This window comes from Sceloporus occidentalis, unplaced genomic scaffold (genome assembly GCF_023333645.1).
Source record: "Sceloporus occidentalis isolate IW3139 unplaced genomic scaffold, rSceOcc1.0.p SCAF_5, whole genome shotgun sequence".
NCBI classification, from domain to species: Eukaryota; Metazoa; Chordata; class Lepidosauria; order Squamata; family Phrynosomatidae; genus Sceloporus; species Sceloporus occidentalis.
In genome coordinates this window covers 79,544,991-79,562,977 of record NW_028316985.1, presented here as the reverse complement: position 1 = coordinate 79,562,977, position 17,987 = coordinate 79,544,991, and the positions used below count along the sequence as shown (strand labels likewise).

The window sequence follows — 17,987 nt, the reverse complement described above, 5'->3', positions numbered from 1 at the left end:
GTTCCTGTCTGACATTTTCTCAGCACCATAAAATGCATCCACCTGTCAAAAGGTTGAATTTAAAAACATGTCCTGCAGAAACTGATGATATTTAAAATAGTAATTGGGCTTGATAAGTGGTTTCTGGAGTAAAAGGTTTAATGTAGCTCAAATATTTTTCTGTTTGGAAGCACAGCAAGAAGAACCTGGATCTTCAGCATCTACCTTGAAATGGGGTATAATTAACTCACCACCTACTATCAGAACTACCAATTCTTTTAGAGCCATTATTCCTTGTCAGAGCATAAAAATGTTCATCCATTCTATATGTAAATATAATATTTTACATACTTTTTTCCCACTTATACATAACAGTTCTCAAAAAGCCAGGTTCAATATCAAAAATATGAGACTTGAGAGAGAGAGAGAGAGAGAGAGAGAGAGAATCATGTTTTTGTTACGTGTGGCCCTGAATCCTATTGTTAGCCCCACCTAGAGCAGACCCCACCCTTCTGAATCAATGAGATTTACCCATGAGTTGACTCACTATTCAATAATTGATGCAATGGGTTGATTACCATTGGAAATACCCTATAGGTTTTTGTCATGGGGCTGACTCCTCTTGATCATTGTTGATAGTGACTAGGGCTGATAGGAGTTGAACAAAATCTGCAGAGCCACAGGTTCCCTACTTCTCTATAAAGTGATTTCTTGGGTATTTCTGATCTCATAGTAACAGGTAATGGCCCAAATTTATTTTTAATGTGAATATTTTCAAGCAGTGAATGCAGAATGTAGGGACAGAGAGAGATGACTGTATTTAATAGATTGTTCTGAGCCTGCTTTTCTGAACTCTTCCTAAGTCTTTAATCTGAGTGTATATTTTCTGTCAAATAACTTGACAGTTTCTGATGTATATATTTTTACTTATTGATACATGTGTTCTAGAAAACATGATATCTTAAATACATTGGCAAGAATCTCAATTAAAATTACATTTGCTAAGCAACATAGTGATTGTTGCTTTGAGTCCCAGTCTTGGAAGGAAAGCGGGATAGCAATAATAATAATAATAATAATAATAATAATAATACAGTCAGCTGTGTTACTATAATTTCCCCCTTGTTTCAAATAATAGTTTTACTCTTATTAGGGTGTCACTCTGCATGGCTGAGGTAGACCATAGATAGCACTTGTTAAGTGGGCAGGAAGGAAGGAATTAAAGCAACGTATTCATTGAGCACTGTGTGCTTTAGTTTTTTGGAATTGCTGATTTTCATATCTTTTTGCTGATATATAGGTTTTAAAATCTTGTCTCCTTAGGATAACTACACTTTTGCACAGCCAGGTATTCAGAAGAAAGTGAAAATGTTGGAAGAACTCGTTAGCCGGATCGATGGTAAGTCTCAAAAGCTAAGTGAGACTCTAATGCAGCTTGGTTGAAAGTTTAGTTAAAAGCATTGTGAGTTGCCTTGCCAATGTCAGCGCAACAACCTGCCCCTACTATAATGCAAGCATTTGCAGGCAAGGTGTCGTCCTTAATCAGCTTGTGGCACAGTCGCCTTTTGCAAACTTGCTGCAGTGTATCATTTAAAGGAAAGCCAGTAGAGCATGAGCCACTCTCATTATGGTTTATTAAGGCAAAGTAATCAAAATTCAATGCCAATCTCTTTGCTGCAGACTAATGGCTACGTACAAAAGGCAGCCAGCATTCATTTTGCATTAAGCTCAATGATTGTAGTAATTCGGAAAGTCACAGTGGTTGTTTATAGTTGTCCTTTGGTGCTGTGTTTTGTGCCTGTGTGTATCAATTTGCTATCAGGAACTTCTGAATAATTTCTCAGTGGAATGCAATTAATTACAACTTTGGAAATAACATCTTTAATATTAGAGATAAATTACAGTGGGTGCAAGGGTAATTTTAGATTATGCTTTCATGTTTTAGCGAGGCCACTTTGAAACATTTTCTACCTTCATCCTTAAAACAATTCCCATCGTGAAATGCTGACTGTCACTTTCCTCGAGCAGAGTTTAATTAAATGAAATTCAAGAGATAGTGCCTGCCCATTCTAAACATATTCTCTTGATAGTTCGTTAAGTTAACGAGCAAAGTGATGCCGAGCAGAACTAAGCATATATTTGTGACACTGCCTGTCAGTTATGGCTGTATGTGTGTCAAAGAAATGTTATTGCATAAATTGCTTAATACTGAATAAGCTTCTTGAATAGATGGATTCTGTTGTTCCATTATTCTCTGTGTAAGCCTAGTTGCACCAGCACTTAACCGCAGCAAAATTTCTATTTGCTTGACTGTGTTTAAACATTCTGAATAGTTAATGTTGACCTTGGATATGCTTAAAGGTTAACACAGTCTTCACAGGAAGCTATTCAGTATGTCCAGTTATTTGTAAGGTCAGAAGAGCTTCATTGCATGTAAATAATGTGCTAGTAAGCAATTGCTCTCTGGAGTTTCTGGTTGTGATTCGTTCTCACATGAATGGAGCCTTCAGTCCTTCCTTATTCTTTGTGTGTATATACATTGCATAGGAAGGACCATAGTGCATTGCAGAACCACATGTCTCAAAAGCAGATGTTCCCTAGAGAAGTGCCAATAAGTGCAGATAGTACTGATTTAGAATGGTTAGAAATATAAGACAACTATTTTTGTAATTCACCATAATCTCTGGATTACAGATATTATTCTGTCAATCTTGCTCTTCTTGAAGTTCTAATTTTTCCATTGGTGTTTTCACTTCCATATTTGTCCTGCATTAAATCTCACTACTTTTTTCATGCATGAAAAATTAATCCACATATTCATATAGATTTTAAAGCATGCAGATTACTGTACAGAATCTTATACTGTATGCATTTTTAATTGATTGAAATATGTTTCTGAAGATGATTGAACTGTACACTTTTTTTTAGTTCTCTGCATTTTTGCAAGTACAGCTTTTCAAGACAAGATGTTGGCAGTGTCAGGAGATGGGATTTTTTTTTTCTTTTGTTGAATTACAAAACTAAAACACAGACTTCTTAGCCATGCTTTCCATAACCCAAAGCAAGGCCCTTGTAGGTTTCTGGCTCTTTCTAACCACTGCACTCTTGTCTCAAGCCAAGAATTGGACTCTAATGTAATTAATTGCTGCTCTTGGGGGAAAAAAGATCCACTGTTCAGGTCTGAACTTGTTTTGTATGCATGTGGGAATGTAGGAGTCATATATTATGTATTTTCTCAAAATGTTTTTAATTTTAGTTATACATACAAGTCAAATGTAGTATATATTTCTAGAAGGACATACTAGTATATAATCAGATAGTCAGGGGAAAGAGCAGGGCTTTATATAAGAACTAGTCAAGAGTAGGAGTTTGCAAAATAACAGACACACACTGTTGAAAGGAAAGAAGGTGGTGTAGAGGATAAAAAGTTGCAATGACATACAGGTGGGCCTTTTTTATCCGCTCAGGTTTAGTTCCAGGGCCTTCCATGAATACCAAAATCCATGGATGCTCAAGTCTCATTAAGTACAATGGCATAGTAATATGGTGTCCCTTATTTAAAATGGCAAAATTAAGGTTTTCTATTTAGGATGTATACTATTTTTTGAATATTTTCATTTTCATTGCTGGCCCTCCTACCCACTCATACCATTTTTGTAGATATTAGCAGAGTTGTAATAAGTGAATATGACCCCCTCCCTTCTATTTGTGGAAACCTTCACTTAATTTAAATCCCATCTACAAATGGAATGGCACTTTCAGATCCAATCCTATATTTTTTAATTAATATTTTGTCTATGCCACTGTAAACAGGTTGTTAGAGTCATTTCATTTGGATGGTATTTTAATTTGCATTTAGTTTCCCACCCTCTTGCTGTTGCAGCTTTTTCCTTTCAATCCATCATAAAAGATGGTAACTTTTTAATTTCAGAAAGGGTCATCTATAAACACAGCTGCCTGGTCTGACGTTTCTGGATTCTTGATTACAAGTGGTATAACTGAAAACAGAATTTTGTCCATAATTTTGTTTCAGTCATCTTTTACTCTGGGCATTGCTGTTTCTTCCATTCATACAATATGAAAGACGACATGAGTGATATAATAAATGCAGGATCTTCACAATAACTTGTTCTAGTCATCTTCTAAGGGAATTGTTTTCCAACTCTGTGGATTAAGTGTTCAATTTTGAAGGATTTGTTATTTTACAATATTTATAAGAAATGAGATTACTGTAATTCAGTAAAGCTGTTTTAAATCTTATCCCAAGCATTACAAAGAGGGAAAAACCAATTTTAATTACTTTTCTAATGTATTTTAAAGTACACTGATCCAGAGACTCAGTGCTACAACATAAGATCCAAATTCCATTCCCTATATAAAACAGTAAAGCCCATTTCAAAGACCTTTTTTTAAAATGATATTTATTGGTTTTAACATGTGAAAACTTTCACAACAAAATAATAACATACAAAAAAAAAAGAGGTGGGAAAAACAGAAGAAATGAGATAAAACAAGAAGCTATACACACATTTGTTGTTGTGTACTTTCAAGTCACTTTTTGCTTATGGCAACTCTGAGGCAAACATGTCACAGGATTTTCTGGGGCTAAGAGTGTATGATTCGCCTAAGGTCACTGTGGTCAAATGGAGAATTGAACCAATCTCCAGAGTCATAGTCCAGTGATCCACCCATCACACTGGCTTTCTGTTACATACATAGAGCATATATAGATACACACAAACACACACAATGCTATAACTAAAGTAAATAACTCTCTGTTAAACTAAACTAACTACAGTGCTACCTCGGGTTACGAATTTAATTCGTTCCGCGGTGCTAAAGAAATACTCAGAGTCTCCAAGTTCTATTTACAGAACTTTACTTTACAGAAAAGATCTGCTCCTTCTGGGTTTGGGCCACCTTAGGCAACCTGGAGGCAACCCCAATGCAGCTTCTGCATGGGTTGGGGGCATGTGTCATCTAAATGCCATGCCCCCAAGCTGCGTGGAAGCCGGCTTAAAAACCCTATCTGTTTTGGGCCCCAGAGACCAATTGTGTTATGAATGTTCTCCTTCTAGTGTAGTTTGTTTTTCCATATCATCCTGCCAAATGTTAAGAAAAATCTTACTATCCATCAGAATAAATAGAAATCAAGAAAGCCAGGTAGCTTGCTTTACAGCAAATGGCTTACCATTAAGGGCTACTTTTCCCCACCTGTCACAGATGTACCCCAGCAGTACAGTTAAAGATAGGTTTCCATTAAAGGAAATATTTTACCACGCCTAACTGCTATAGTTAAGTAAGCAGTCTGGAGTCAAGAACTTCTTGTGGATGAGAATTTATTGAAGCATTTGATATAGTGAATGAAACTTTCTCAGCATCCCAAGGCAGAATATCATTTTTATTAAACCATATTTCTCTCCTGGGACTCTACTTAAGAAAGAAATATGGAAAGATTATGCTAATTGTTGGTACAAACACATAGTGTATTTTGCATAAGCATGTTATTTAATGAGCCTCAATGCACGTAAATCCATGGCATAAAGTATCCATGTATAACTTGATAATTTTTTTAAAAAAAATAGAGGACTTGTTTCAGCAACATTTTCAAATAGGTTTATGTAAGTTTTAAAAGTGCTGAGAGGTCTGTTGAAATAAATTCACTCATTATTTTATATTGATACTAGCACTATTATTTTTTGAAGATTTAGCATAATTTTATTATTGCAAACTGCCGTATAAGTATTGTATGAAAAAATACTTTAAGTCTGAAAGATGGCAATAATTACATCTGCTGAGTCATTCATTACATCTCCATGCTTACTACCAGTGAAATGGAAAGTTTAAATTTAGAATTATTGCCAGCCAAATTACCTTTATCAGTGAAATAACATCTGCTCACAGTTACTTATATGAAAAAAGAGAAATGAATCTCTTCAGTCTGTGCTTTTTCCTTTTTATCTTTCTGCATATATTACAAAATAAATTGCAGATAAAGCTTTGCACTTAGTTGTATATTTTCAACCTGTTGGTGTGAAATACCGACAAGCCCATGGGAAATGCAATATACCGTATTTTCTGTCATATAAGCAAGCCTAAAATCTATCTGAGGATTTTATTTTTGAACCTTTCACTGAAAAAAAGAAGAGGTCAAAATCATGGTCAGCTGAAATTTGTCTTGGGCAACAATGCACGATTTTCACAAAATATGGTACGAAACCAAATATTTTAGATATAGTGGCTAAATTGCTCATTGTTTGGTTATTGTATTGTTTTCTATGACAGTGACACGGAAAATATTGAAATTTATTAAATCAGCTGCTAAAACCCCTGTTTCTTATTAAAACTGTAATTGCGGCCACATTTTACAATCAGAATGAAAACAAATGGTTTAAAACTACAGAAACATTATTTGAAAATTATCCGATGACTTACATCTTCCACTTGTTTTTAATATCTGCTATTATATTGGTATATTAAATATATCTATTGAAGATATAATAGAGGGAAAATAGAAGGATTCCATAATTATTTTATAGACATTATTGATTTATTTATTATTTATTCAGTGTATATCCTGTGTTTTTTTCTGGCATGGACCCAAGGCAGTTTACAATGTAGACTGAAACAAAATGCATTAATAATAAACCAGATAAAATTATATCAAGTACTCCTATTAAAATACAAATTTAAAGCACTAGAAATCATATTTAAATATTAGATGTTCATTCCTCTGAAACTGATGGAATCTTAAGCAGCCAAAGGAAAAGGTGCATTATCAGTGTGCAAAAAATATGTGCTAAGAAATGAAAAGAGAAGATGTTCAAACCAAAATTTGTCACTGAGACACTAAAATTAGGCCATTTTATGGCTCCTGTCAATGAAACTGTCTGCACCAGGTGCCATCATGTTAGGACACACAGTATTTATTGTACTGTGATTAAAATGTTTAGGCATCTGCTGATCTAAGAATTCCATGTCATCAATTTGAGAGTGAGTGGCTTTGCAGTTTCCTAAAGGTATGTAGCCTAGTGCTTTCAGGAAGACATATTGTGTTTCTTTTTCTTCCCCAATTTTCAGCCATGTGACTGCAGAGAATAAAACTTCCCAGACATCCCATCCTGTCATTTAGTGTTTTTCATATGTATAATGGCTTTGGCAGAAAACTACCTTCATAGTGAAAGGCCATGAAAATTCTCTTATGAAACTTGTCTTCCAAAGTAGGTCAAAGTAATATTTCCTAGCACTAGTAGTTTTCTAGGCATGATTACTGGTTTCATACCATGTCTTGGTTCATTGACAAGTTTATTTCAGAGCAAACTGGATTTGACAGCACCTGTAATTAATTCTGTACTTCTGTCATGACACTACCCCTTTTCCCCTTATTTTCAAATTTTTCATCAATTTTTATTCCTTGGTTTGATTGGATGAGACAATATCTGCTGATTGCCATATGGCATGCAGTCTGCTTTCAAGTGATAACAAGGGACTAGGATGTATTTCTTCAGGTAGTAGTGCTTTGACCAGAAGGGGGAACAACTACAGAAATTGTAAAATGAAAACACAAATGAATTTAAAAACAATTTAGGGACACATCAAGTAAAAAGTACTGAACCCACCAACTATGAGTTCTTTCTTAAGCAGAGAGACAATTGCCAAAAGCCTGCCTGAATTTTAGGAAGGAAGAGAGAAAGAACGAAAATTCTTGTATGCTAGTAGAAGAGCCAGATGGAAATAGCTGGGGAGCCGTTGTGTTTGTTTTTAGATCTTCTCTTTTATTTCAAATGCTTTAGTTAATTCAAATGTTTCAAATGCTTTAGTTAATCCTGTTGTAAGATGGCATGGGTCCTAGATTTGGAAGAAGGGTGGTGTACAATTGAAATTAAATAGATAAAACCTCAGGCAGGAGCCAAGATTTTAAAATATTTTATGGACTCTAAAATATTATTTGTTTAGTATAGTATTATTATTAACAATAACAATGCAGTATTTGTGAATTTATTGGATGTGCAAACTGAAGAAAGCTCATATGGTACTGTAGCTGCTTTTGTCCTTTACTACACTCCCCTGTTCTCCGTAAAGTCTCTCCAGAGGATCGGGGACTCTTTTGAACAGTGTGGGCTTTGTTGGTAGGAATCCAGGAAGAAAGGAACGTGCCTCTAATTGAGCAGAAGTGTGTTACACAAAATGGACCTTACACACCAGGGGATCAAATGTTGATTTGGATCTCTCTCTCTCTTAATTCCTTCCATAATATATCCCACACTATTCAAGAGGCCTTCTAAATTCTGGAAAGGGTTTTTGGGAGCTTCAAGAATGGACAAAAAAGGCTAGGTATAAAAGTTTCTTACTGTAGTAGACTTCTGCCCTGAGAATGCATTACCACCAAGTATATAAGGTACTATTTTAGGAACTCTTATTGTATACACTATTGATCGTAGTGGAAGGAAGGTCTATCAAATACTAGCTTTACCACAATGATTTCCAAATATTTTAAAATTATTGGTTATCAGTATTTCCAAGGGAATGGAATTCTGAATCCCTATCATAATTTCTTGTAGCAAATAATATTTCTAGATCATTCTAACCATAGTATGATGAGCATGAAATTTTGAACAGACAATCCCCAGGTTGGACTTGTGGGCACCAAATGCCATTAGGTACCAAACACAATATTCTTCCTCTTTATCACCAACACCATCACTACTACCAACACCATCCCATCAGAAAGCAATACCAAATTGTGTGTTCTTAATGAAATGTTAAAAATTGAGCTGGCTGAATTGGAAAATTAATGTGGGATTAATATATATGACAGTTGGAGTAATGTTTAACTTGGTACACTACTATTTCAATATCTCCCGACAATTCTTTTATAGTATCTCGGCAATGATCTCTGTAAATTAATTTGTAGCCTGGATTTGGGTCATTATTTTGTCCCATTTTGTTTGCTAGTTGAATGAAAATTATATAATCCTTAGTGTGTGCATGCATGTGGACACTCATCTGCCCACACACAGAAGTTACTCTTTGTGATTCATTATACCTGTATAAATCCCACTGGGCAAACTGTGTCTGTCTTTTCTCTTTCAGAGCAAGTACACAGACACTTAGAGCAACATGAAGTGAAGTATCTTCAGTTTGCTTTCCGCTGGATGAATAACTTGCTGATGAGAGAAGTTCCCCTGCAGTGCACCATAAGGCTTTGGGACACATACCAGGTGAACAACCATTGAGTATGCATTATACCATACTGAGCTGTTTGAAACATCATTCCTCACACCTTTAAGAAACTAGACTAGCTGATCTATATTGAGTTGTCAGGTACTTGGCATTTTTGATGCGTAGGAGTTGTAATATTTAAAGCCAGTACAGACAAGCATGTTTGCCTATGAATATCTGTATTTGGTAGACTGTTTATCTTTCAAAATTTCAGAGCATTCATAATTCTCCACTGACTATTGTGGGCAAGGCCTTGGAAATGTCAGCTCCCTATGTTGCAGCTACAAAAACAGCAAACTGGAGATTACAGTTTGAGAAGGGTTCAGAGCAACATAAAAATTGCCTCTAAGCAAATAGGATACCTATTTGTCTTTTAAAGTCACAGTTCCAAGACTATGAAACCTAAAAACCCATCCTAAATGCTTATCTGATTTTTTTTAAGTACAATCATTAATTTTAATCTGTCTGTTTGAATCCTGCAGTCACTAGGCCAGCATACATGTTTACAGTTATGGATGGAAAGAATATTTGAAGACTCAAGGGGGGAAAAAATGAAAAAGGGCATTCTTGGGTGTTGGAAAACCTCAACAAAGAGAATCTTTCTGAAGCTTCTTTTTCATTTTTTGCTCCTGAGCCTTTGAGTGGATTCAAGGGCTGCTCCTACAATTCAGATCAGATTCATTCCCCTATCTCCAGCCATGTAGTGGCTGTGGAGAGGGTGGTGGACATCTGAGAATCATTACTGGCTATGTTCCATTATCCTTCAGAGCTACTGGAGTTCTCCAGAGAGGTCCTGAAATATGCCTCCAACATTGTGTGCCAACTACTGGAACAAAGATGCTGATGATTTTCTGTGGGCTTTCCCTTGCCATCTCAGTGGCCAGTATGTGGGTGTGTTGTAGGGCATGGTGTGGGGGGAAGCCAATCAAAAATAATCACTAGCTATAGTTGTCAATGATAATCTCTTTGCTTTCTTCTCACCCTCCCTCTAGCCATGAACACGGCCAAGCCTCAGGGAATTGAGGGAGCTAAGTAAGAATCATTAATGGCTACAGCTGTAAGTGATTTTTATTCAGCCCCCACTCACCCCTGGCTGCTGCCATGGCGCACAATTATGGACGCATATTTCAGGACCTTTCATGTCACAAGGGTGTGTGTGATGAAAACTGAGTGGGTATTATCAATGGTAACAGTCTTCAACAGTCCTTGTTTGATTTCCCCTTACCCTCTCAATGTCATGAGGGCTGGGGAAAGCTGAACAAGGAATTGTCTGAGGGATGAGTTATAGTGATGCCCTTCTTTACATGAACATGAAGGGAACAAACTCCCTCCCTTTATAGAATGAAAGATGTCAAGCCTTGGGAGTCCCGGCAGTGGTTTTATTCAAATGAGAAAGGCAGAATCAGTCCAAATTTAGCAGTTACATAAATCTGTTTCAAAACTTTAGTATCCAAAAATAAATGTTATTCTAGACACAAAGCCATCCAGTTATGTTATTTTTTAATATATAAAACATGAGTCCTAAACATTTAGGCATCAACTTGTTTTCAGCTCCAGTTCAAGTGAAGGTTAAATATATTCTATACATGATATCACATATTCCTTTGCTGCCTTTACCATAAAAATCTAGATTATAATCTCAGGGTAGTAAACATTTTTTTCTTCTTTTTTTCATTTGGAAGTGGGGAAAGATTGCTTTGTAAAGTTTGAGGTATGTGAATTTATTGTTGTTATTGTTAATTGCTGTTCAGTCAATCATGACTCATGGGGACCCTGTGGACAAAGCATCTCCAAGACCCCCTGTCCTCCACTGCTCTCCTTCTATGATTTTATGATCCTATCATAAATCTCCACCTCATGTTGCCACCTTATATGTATTGTGACAGGGAGGATCTCAAAAATAACTAAAGTGCATTTGCATTGAACTGACTGACATGGGAGTAAGCAGTCTCAACTTTGCTTATTTTGAGCATACCTGTACCACTGCACCAGAGGTTCCAGAGGTGGCAACACAGACTTAAAGGTTTTTTTGGTTTGGGTTTTTTTTTTCAAAGTGAAAAAACTTAGAAACTAAGATTTTTTCTGTCACTAAAACAGCTATAACAAGAGGTGTTGGGTGAGCATCTCTGATGACGGTATTCCACAGCCAGAAGATCACCACTAAATTATTCTCCTTTTTATCTACAACCTTAATCTGCCAAGAACATCTGAAGAAGATGATCTTGGGGTCCAGGTAGATATATAGGAAAATGAAATTATGTACTGTGTGACTCTTCTGTAGTAATATTATACTTCCTCTTCTGGTCGCATTACATGGGTTGCTTGGAGAAGGGGGCAGATAATCAATTTAAAAAAAAAACCCTTTTTTTTCCAAATTCAGGGAAGAATGCGTCAATATAGCATTTGGGACATTTCTAAATTGCTAGTCTGGCTTGCTACAACTTGATATTTGATTTATTAAGTATTCATCTGTTGTGCCCATTTAATCAGATAGGCTTGGCCATTCTTTGCTAGTTGATTCTTTAATTCTATGCAGGTTTTATTTAACACAATTTGTTTGTGGCATAGTAACTGTGGGTTGGCTTAAGATGAGGATACATGCAATTTCCCAATTAAGACAGCTGTAGATTGTTTTATTAAGTCTGATTTAAAGGTATTAAGTAGTTTAAAGGTGAGCATTGGAATAAAAATCTCACTCTGAAACAGATAGTTAAAACGTTCAGCAGTTAATGACATGGAAAATGTAGCATATAAATCTATGTATAATTATATACGAGTACACAAATATGCATGGCTGTGCTGCTGAATTACCACATTAATAGCTGGGAGGAGGGCAATAGAGCTCTCCCACAAGTTTTGTTCTCTACATTTAAATTTTGTCACTTCTTTACATTTAAATTTTCCACTCCAGATCCTCAGTTTTGATTCTGACAATTATTATAGCTGTTGCTGTCCCTCTGTTGATTTTTCTCCAGACAGCAAAGATCCTATTTTGCCAGTATTTAGTACACCTTTTGCCACAGAGCAGTTATTCCAGTGGCTGTTCAATTCTCAAAGCCTAGCTCTAGAGCCTTTAGAACCAATGCAGTATTGGAGTGTTGGCTTGGGAAATCACCTTTGCCTTTTTGACAGGTGATTTCTCAAGATTTCCTCCTTGCTCCAGTTTTGAAGCCCTTGCAGAGCAAGTGGCTAGAAAGTCATACTGCTCACAAAATAGTTTATTTTGCAAGTGAGTTGCCTTGTTGAATACTGACTAGTGGAAATTGTCCCCCCCCCCCCCCCCCGAGAGCATTTCCACTTGTGTTGCCAACAGAGTGCTTGTCTACATGAACTCAGAACAAGAGAGTGGGGAGTATACAGTGCATGAAGCATCTACTCAATTTTTCTCTAGGTTGTTGACCACCAGCAAGTCAGCTACTTTTTCCTTTTGCCGCTCTCCCTCTTCACAAGTCTTCACTAGCTATGTATTGGGAGTACTTTCACTCTTCTATCCATCTGAAATTTTAATCCTGCCAGCACTTTTATCCATCTTTCATACTGGTTCTACTTTTGCTGTCCTCCTTTGTTTCCTCTTTTCTCTCTTCCCCTCTCAGTGAATCTGAAGAACCTTCTCCTTCACTACAACTAGTTCTTTTGCACACCCCTTTGAAATCATACCAGTTATTCAACAGAAACAATAGGATTTCCTGTGCTTTGTCTTCCTACAACGATATTTCTATGCATGAACACTTTCAAACTTTCTCCACCTTCTAGATACATACCCTCTGGTGAAGAGGCACAATCCAGTGACCTTTGAACTGGAATACTGTGTGATTTTATTCATTCAAGTAGGGGGCTTAGCATTCAAGCAGGAAAGAAAGTTATTAGCTTTGATTGAGAAGCAAGGAGAGAACATGCTAAAGGACACTAAGAAGTCTCCTATTGGTAATTACTGCACATACATTTAAAGCAAAATTAATTAAAAAATAACTAATGGCTGCACTTGGAAGTAAGGACACTGTAATGTATTTTTTTAGCCTGGAAGAAAAGGCACCGAAGCTCAAAACCTATTGCAGAAGGAATCTCTTGTTTACTTTCTTTATTTTATTTTTTTCTTGAAAAACAATAATTCTAACCACTGAAGAATCCCATTCTTTTATTCTGTATCCTTCTTATGTTTTATAACAACATACACTTTTCCTTGGCATACAACCTCTTACCACAGCAGGAACAGAATTATTTATTTTGGGCTTGCATTTCATCAGTGGAATAACAACTCTGAGGTTTATAGTTGATCCTTATCCTTCTTCAAGTATTTGTACTGTTTTGATTGTATTGTTCAAAACTTCATTCTATCTTGCCTGTTTGATATATTCTCCCTAGATGATTAATGACAGCTTCAGTTTAAAGGAGTTAAAATACTTGTGGCTGTTGCTATCCCTTTTTCTTCACTTCACCGTAGAAGATCCCAACCGAAGTTCGTAATCTGAGGCTCATACTGATTGTTTGTATCTTATTGCTATTCTCTCTCTCCCTGTTAGCTTACACGCTTTTGTGTTATATTTCTTTTCATGAAGCAGAATAATGTCTTAACTTTTGACCCACCCCCCCCCCCCCTTCTAGCTACTAGAGAAGAATTAGTTGAGCTACAAAGTAAATTCCTTTCAATCCAGCATGAAAATGTTTAGCATTGAATGGTGAACCTGTGGTAGTCACTCCTAGATATGCAAATTGTTGGTTTAAAAAAATTCAACTGTAGTTGCAATGGATTACTGTTTTTGTTGTTTATCAATTTTTAGCCAGTTGATAGGAACGTTTATTTGATGGGCTGTTAAGATAAAATTATGTGGATGGGCTCTTTGTATCAGCATGACCTTTATTTGAGGATAACAGTTGTTCCGAAATGTTGTAAATACAGTGCTTTCTAAAGTACCACGTGCAGTATGATAAAGCACCCTAAAGTATCATGCAGCTTCAAAACAACAGTAATAATTTTCAAAAGCTATTATGACAAATAAGTGTGTGTCTCTGAATATTGCAACTCCTATATTGGAGATATTTTGCTCTTGCTTTTTATAATGTAGTCGGACAATTCCACTTGTAAGCAGTTATTTATTTTATTTTATTTTTTGAGGACTGTTGGTCCCAGCAAGGAATATTTCCAGTCTTTGCTTTTCAGGAAAATCGTAAGGTGAATAATGCTATGGCAATTCAGAATAAAGTTTCTGAAACTTTAAGATTTCATTTTTATTGCATGAGCAGCTTATAGATCTTGTTCTAAGGGTATGATGGTATACGCAACTGTCTAGGACCTAAAAAGTAAGGATAGCAAAGCAGCTATTTAGGTGGCATTGTTTATGAAATTGTCCGCAAATAATGATTGTCCTTCCCTCTCCCTTTAGGATCCTGTCATCTTACTCTTCAAAACTGTGTGTAGTATTATTGTGCCAATAATTCACTCCTTATTCTTCAGTCCCTTTTCACTGTTTCCCCCGTCACTATGCTTTTAGTGGTGGTTTTATTGCTGTGTTGTTACTCACTCCTGGAGATAATTCCTTTGCTTGCTGTCTGCTCTGTTTGTAGTACAGAAAATATTAAAATCTTTTTGTTATGGTCTGCATGATACCTGCTGAGCAAAGTTGTAGTGCTATAAAAATCTACAAATGAAAGATATATGTGGATAATTCCAGTTGACCAAGAACATATTGCATTTTCATGGTGGCAGAGGAATGTGAATAGTCTTTTAAATTTTTACTTACATCTTAAGAAAAGAAACAGTAATTTAAAAGAAATTAATGACCACATAGAGATGCTTTCAGAGCAGTTCTGTGGTACCATAGCTCACATGTGCTAGCCTGTTCTTCAAAACTTCTGGATCAATATTTCCTTTTATACTTAGTCTGGCGAAGTGATGACAAAGAGGAAAGTGACTGGTAAATATAAAATTGATATAAAGTTAGAAAATAGGGTAGTTGGTTAGTATCTTTTGCAGTTCCTAAGTCTCCTGACATATTTACATTGTCCAGTCTTCTGTTAACTTTAGATCATTTTTGTTCACTTTATACCATTTTCACTTTTTTTCCTCCACCCCTTTCCCCAATCTAGTATCTGTTTTGTTCAGTAACAGAATGGTGGCATAAAGCTTTTGACAACATCTTTAAACTTAAAAATGTGCAAGCATGGATGTAAAATTACCTTCTTTTGCCATTTTAGTAAACACAGAACCACTTCTAGAAAATATGGGCAGCTGCCGTGAAGACTTTTGTTTTTGTTTTATTCATTTTCATATGTTCTCCTAAATGAAACATGTGGTGATAGGAGGAAAGGGGGGAATAATTCATTCTGTAGAAGAAAAGTTAGCTTCTTTATGGCTGTCTCTACATACTTTGCTGAATTAGGTCCAAAGCATGATACTCAAATCTCATTCTAAATTGGTAGGAAATTTCTAATGGGTTTGTGAGATCAGGATTGTGCTTATCCTTTCCACAGGAAAACCCTAAAATATTAAAGAGCTAACAGTGCAGTTCTATACATGTCAACTCAGATGTAAGTCTCATTAAATATAACAGGGATTTGTTTTGAATATAGACTTGTAGCCTCTATGTCTGCAGTATCTCTTTATATTTGTAATTCACTTCATCCATATCCTTGAAAATTTAATCCTGACCTCTGAAAACCAGCCCCCAATAAAATTGTAATGATATGCACATTTAATATTAGAGGTTGCACATATGGTGTAGGATTATATGTCCTAACAGTATACTGTGCTGGAGAAAATACTACACAGTTTACCCTGAACAGATAAGAAAGTGAAATCACTACTGACAACTGTGTTTTGGAATAAAATACTTAAATAAGGTTTTTTTTTAAAGCAGAAGCCTGATTTCACATAAAACTTAAAAATAAGTTCATGTTGGAAGTATATGTATTTCTTGCCTAAGAAAATCCTATGAAATTCATGTCAAAAAGCAACTTAAAGGTATGCGCATGTAAACAGAGACACACACATATTTAAAGCATTTCTACCTGATGTTTACCCCCAAAAGGATCCCAGATCAGCTACAGAACAGTGAAAACAAAACAGGACAGTTCCTGCCCTCAGACTTAAAATATAAATTTATAGACTATGAATGCTACATCACAAAAGGAAGGAGGGAATATTCATATAAGATCCAGGGGGAAGAGGAGGGAGATGAAGCTGGTCTTTCAGCAAAGCCAGTAGTGTTCCTGCTTCACTCCACTTCCTTCCCTCTGCTGTGATGGAATGGCTGCTGCTTGGTGACAGTTGAGTTAGAGCCAAAGGTAGCCGGTCCCTCAGCATAGCTGATGGAATTTGTATATAATTACAACATTACAATTTTAGGATACACTTGAGCTTTGTTAAATAAAGTTGGAATCATGCCATTTCAGTGGGATGGCTCTGCCCTTGGTTGGAGTTATGTGACCTTTATTTCAAGAAGTTGAGCTGAAAAGGCATGATGATGCCACTTTTAATTTTATTTCATCTGTGAATGCTGCTGTCAGTCTTTCCCATGGCAACAAATGGTGCCAAAACTTATCTGTGTTAATTTAATCACACTGGAGTAGTACTCTCCCTCAATGTTCTTTCCTCTGCCCCAATAAATTCCATTAAGGATTGGATTTGGGAAGCCAATGTGTGTGTGAGAGAGTGCATACACACTTTTCATAATGCAAAAAGCAACTATAGATTGCTGTCACAGTGCTGTAGATTGCAAAAGAGTAATGGTGAGAAAGATTCAACCAGTAGGCAAGTAGGATGCGTTGGGAAAATATAAGGGGGGAAAATGTACAAGGACAGGCGTCTATCAGCATAAATGTAAAAATGTCAGAGTGACTATTAATTTTCTGTGGGTAAAAAAGTTAGAGGTGCTTTATTGCTATTTAAATAATATTTGACAATTGTTGATATTGTTTGATATATAGAAATGTGTGTGTGTGTGTGTGTGTGTGTGTAGCTGAAATCAAGCTAATATTAATAATATTCATTCTCTAGTATCTTATAGAGCCAGGATAGTGTGGTGATTTGAACATTGGACTATGACTCTGGAGACCAGGGTTCAGTTCCCCGCTCAGCCATGGAAACCCACTCAGTGACCTTGCATTAGTCACACACTCTCAGTTCCTGAAAACCCCATGATAGGGTCACCTTATGCTTGCCATAAGTTGGAAACGACTTGAAGGCATACAACAACAAAGTACCCTGAATACAGGTAGCAGTCAAAATAAGTTTGTTTATTTAATTGTACATGGTGCTGCTTATAAAAAACAATTTTAAAAACATTACTAATAATGTACAATCTAAAATTGCAAAAGCTTTACAAAACAAGATTTTTTTTAGCAGATATGCAAAAAAATAACAGTAATTTAAGAAGCAGTCCTTTGGCATTCAAGAAGATAATTTTAAAAATATGGGATAGCAAGGGAGAATGGATGTCAAGCTAATGACAGGAAATCTTTGGTTGGGTAAGAAACAAGGAACTCAAAGAGTAGAAATACTAAGCAGGGTAATGATAAAGGGTTGAAAGATGAAGGGCTGAAAGGTAGGGAGGAACCAAATAATGTTAAACTTTAAAAATTTAGTGGATAATGATAACGACTTCTAAGAAAGCTAGACAACCAGTCCCTTTTCCCCAGTCTAGAACATCAGATGTATTGGACTGCATTTTTCTTTTTCCTCAGCTAGCATGGCTGGTGGTTCAAGAAAATCTGTGGGATCATTGGAGTTATGTGTTCCCATAGGGACTCATTCTTCTACTTCATAGGGCTAACTCCTGATTGGAACACTT

The 17,987-nt window shown here is 36.1% G+C and overlaps 1 protein-coding gene across 2 annotated transcripts in view; it reads left to right on the top strand.

Moving 5' to 3' along the window:
* TBC1D22A (TBC1 domain family member 22A) overlaps positions 1 to 17,987 on the top strand; it is a 155,629-nt gene that overhangs the window by 99,786 nt on the left and 37,856 nt on the right. For both annotated transcript variants that reach the window (XM_089524458.1, XM_089524457.1), the window contains exons 10-11: positions 1,303 to 1,378; positions 9,073 to 9,200. In XM_089524458.1, the coding sequence (XP_089380584.1) occupies positions 1,303 to 1,378; positions 9,073 to 9,200 (204 nt within the window). The remainder of the gene's footprint in view (positions 1 to 1,302; positions 1,379 to 9,072; positions 9,201 to 17,987) is intronic.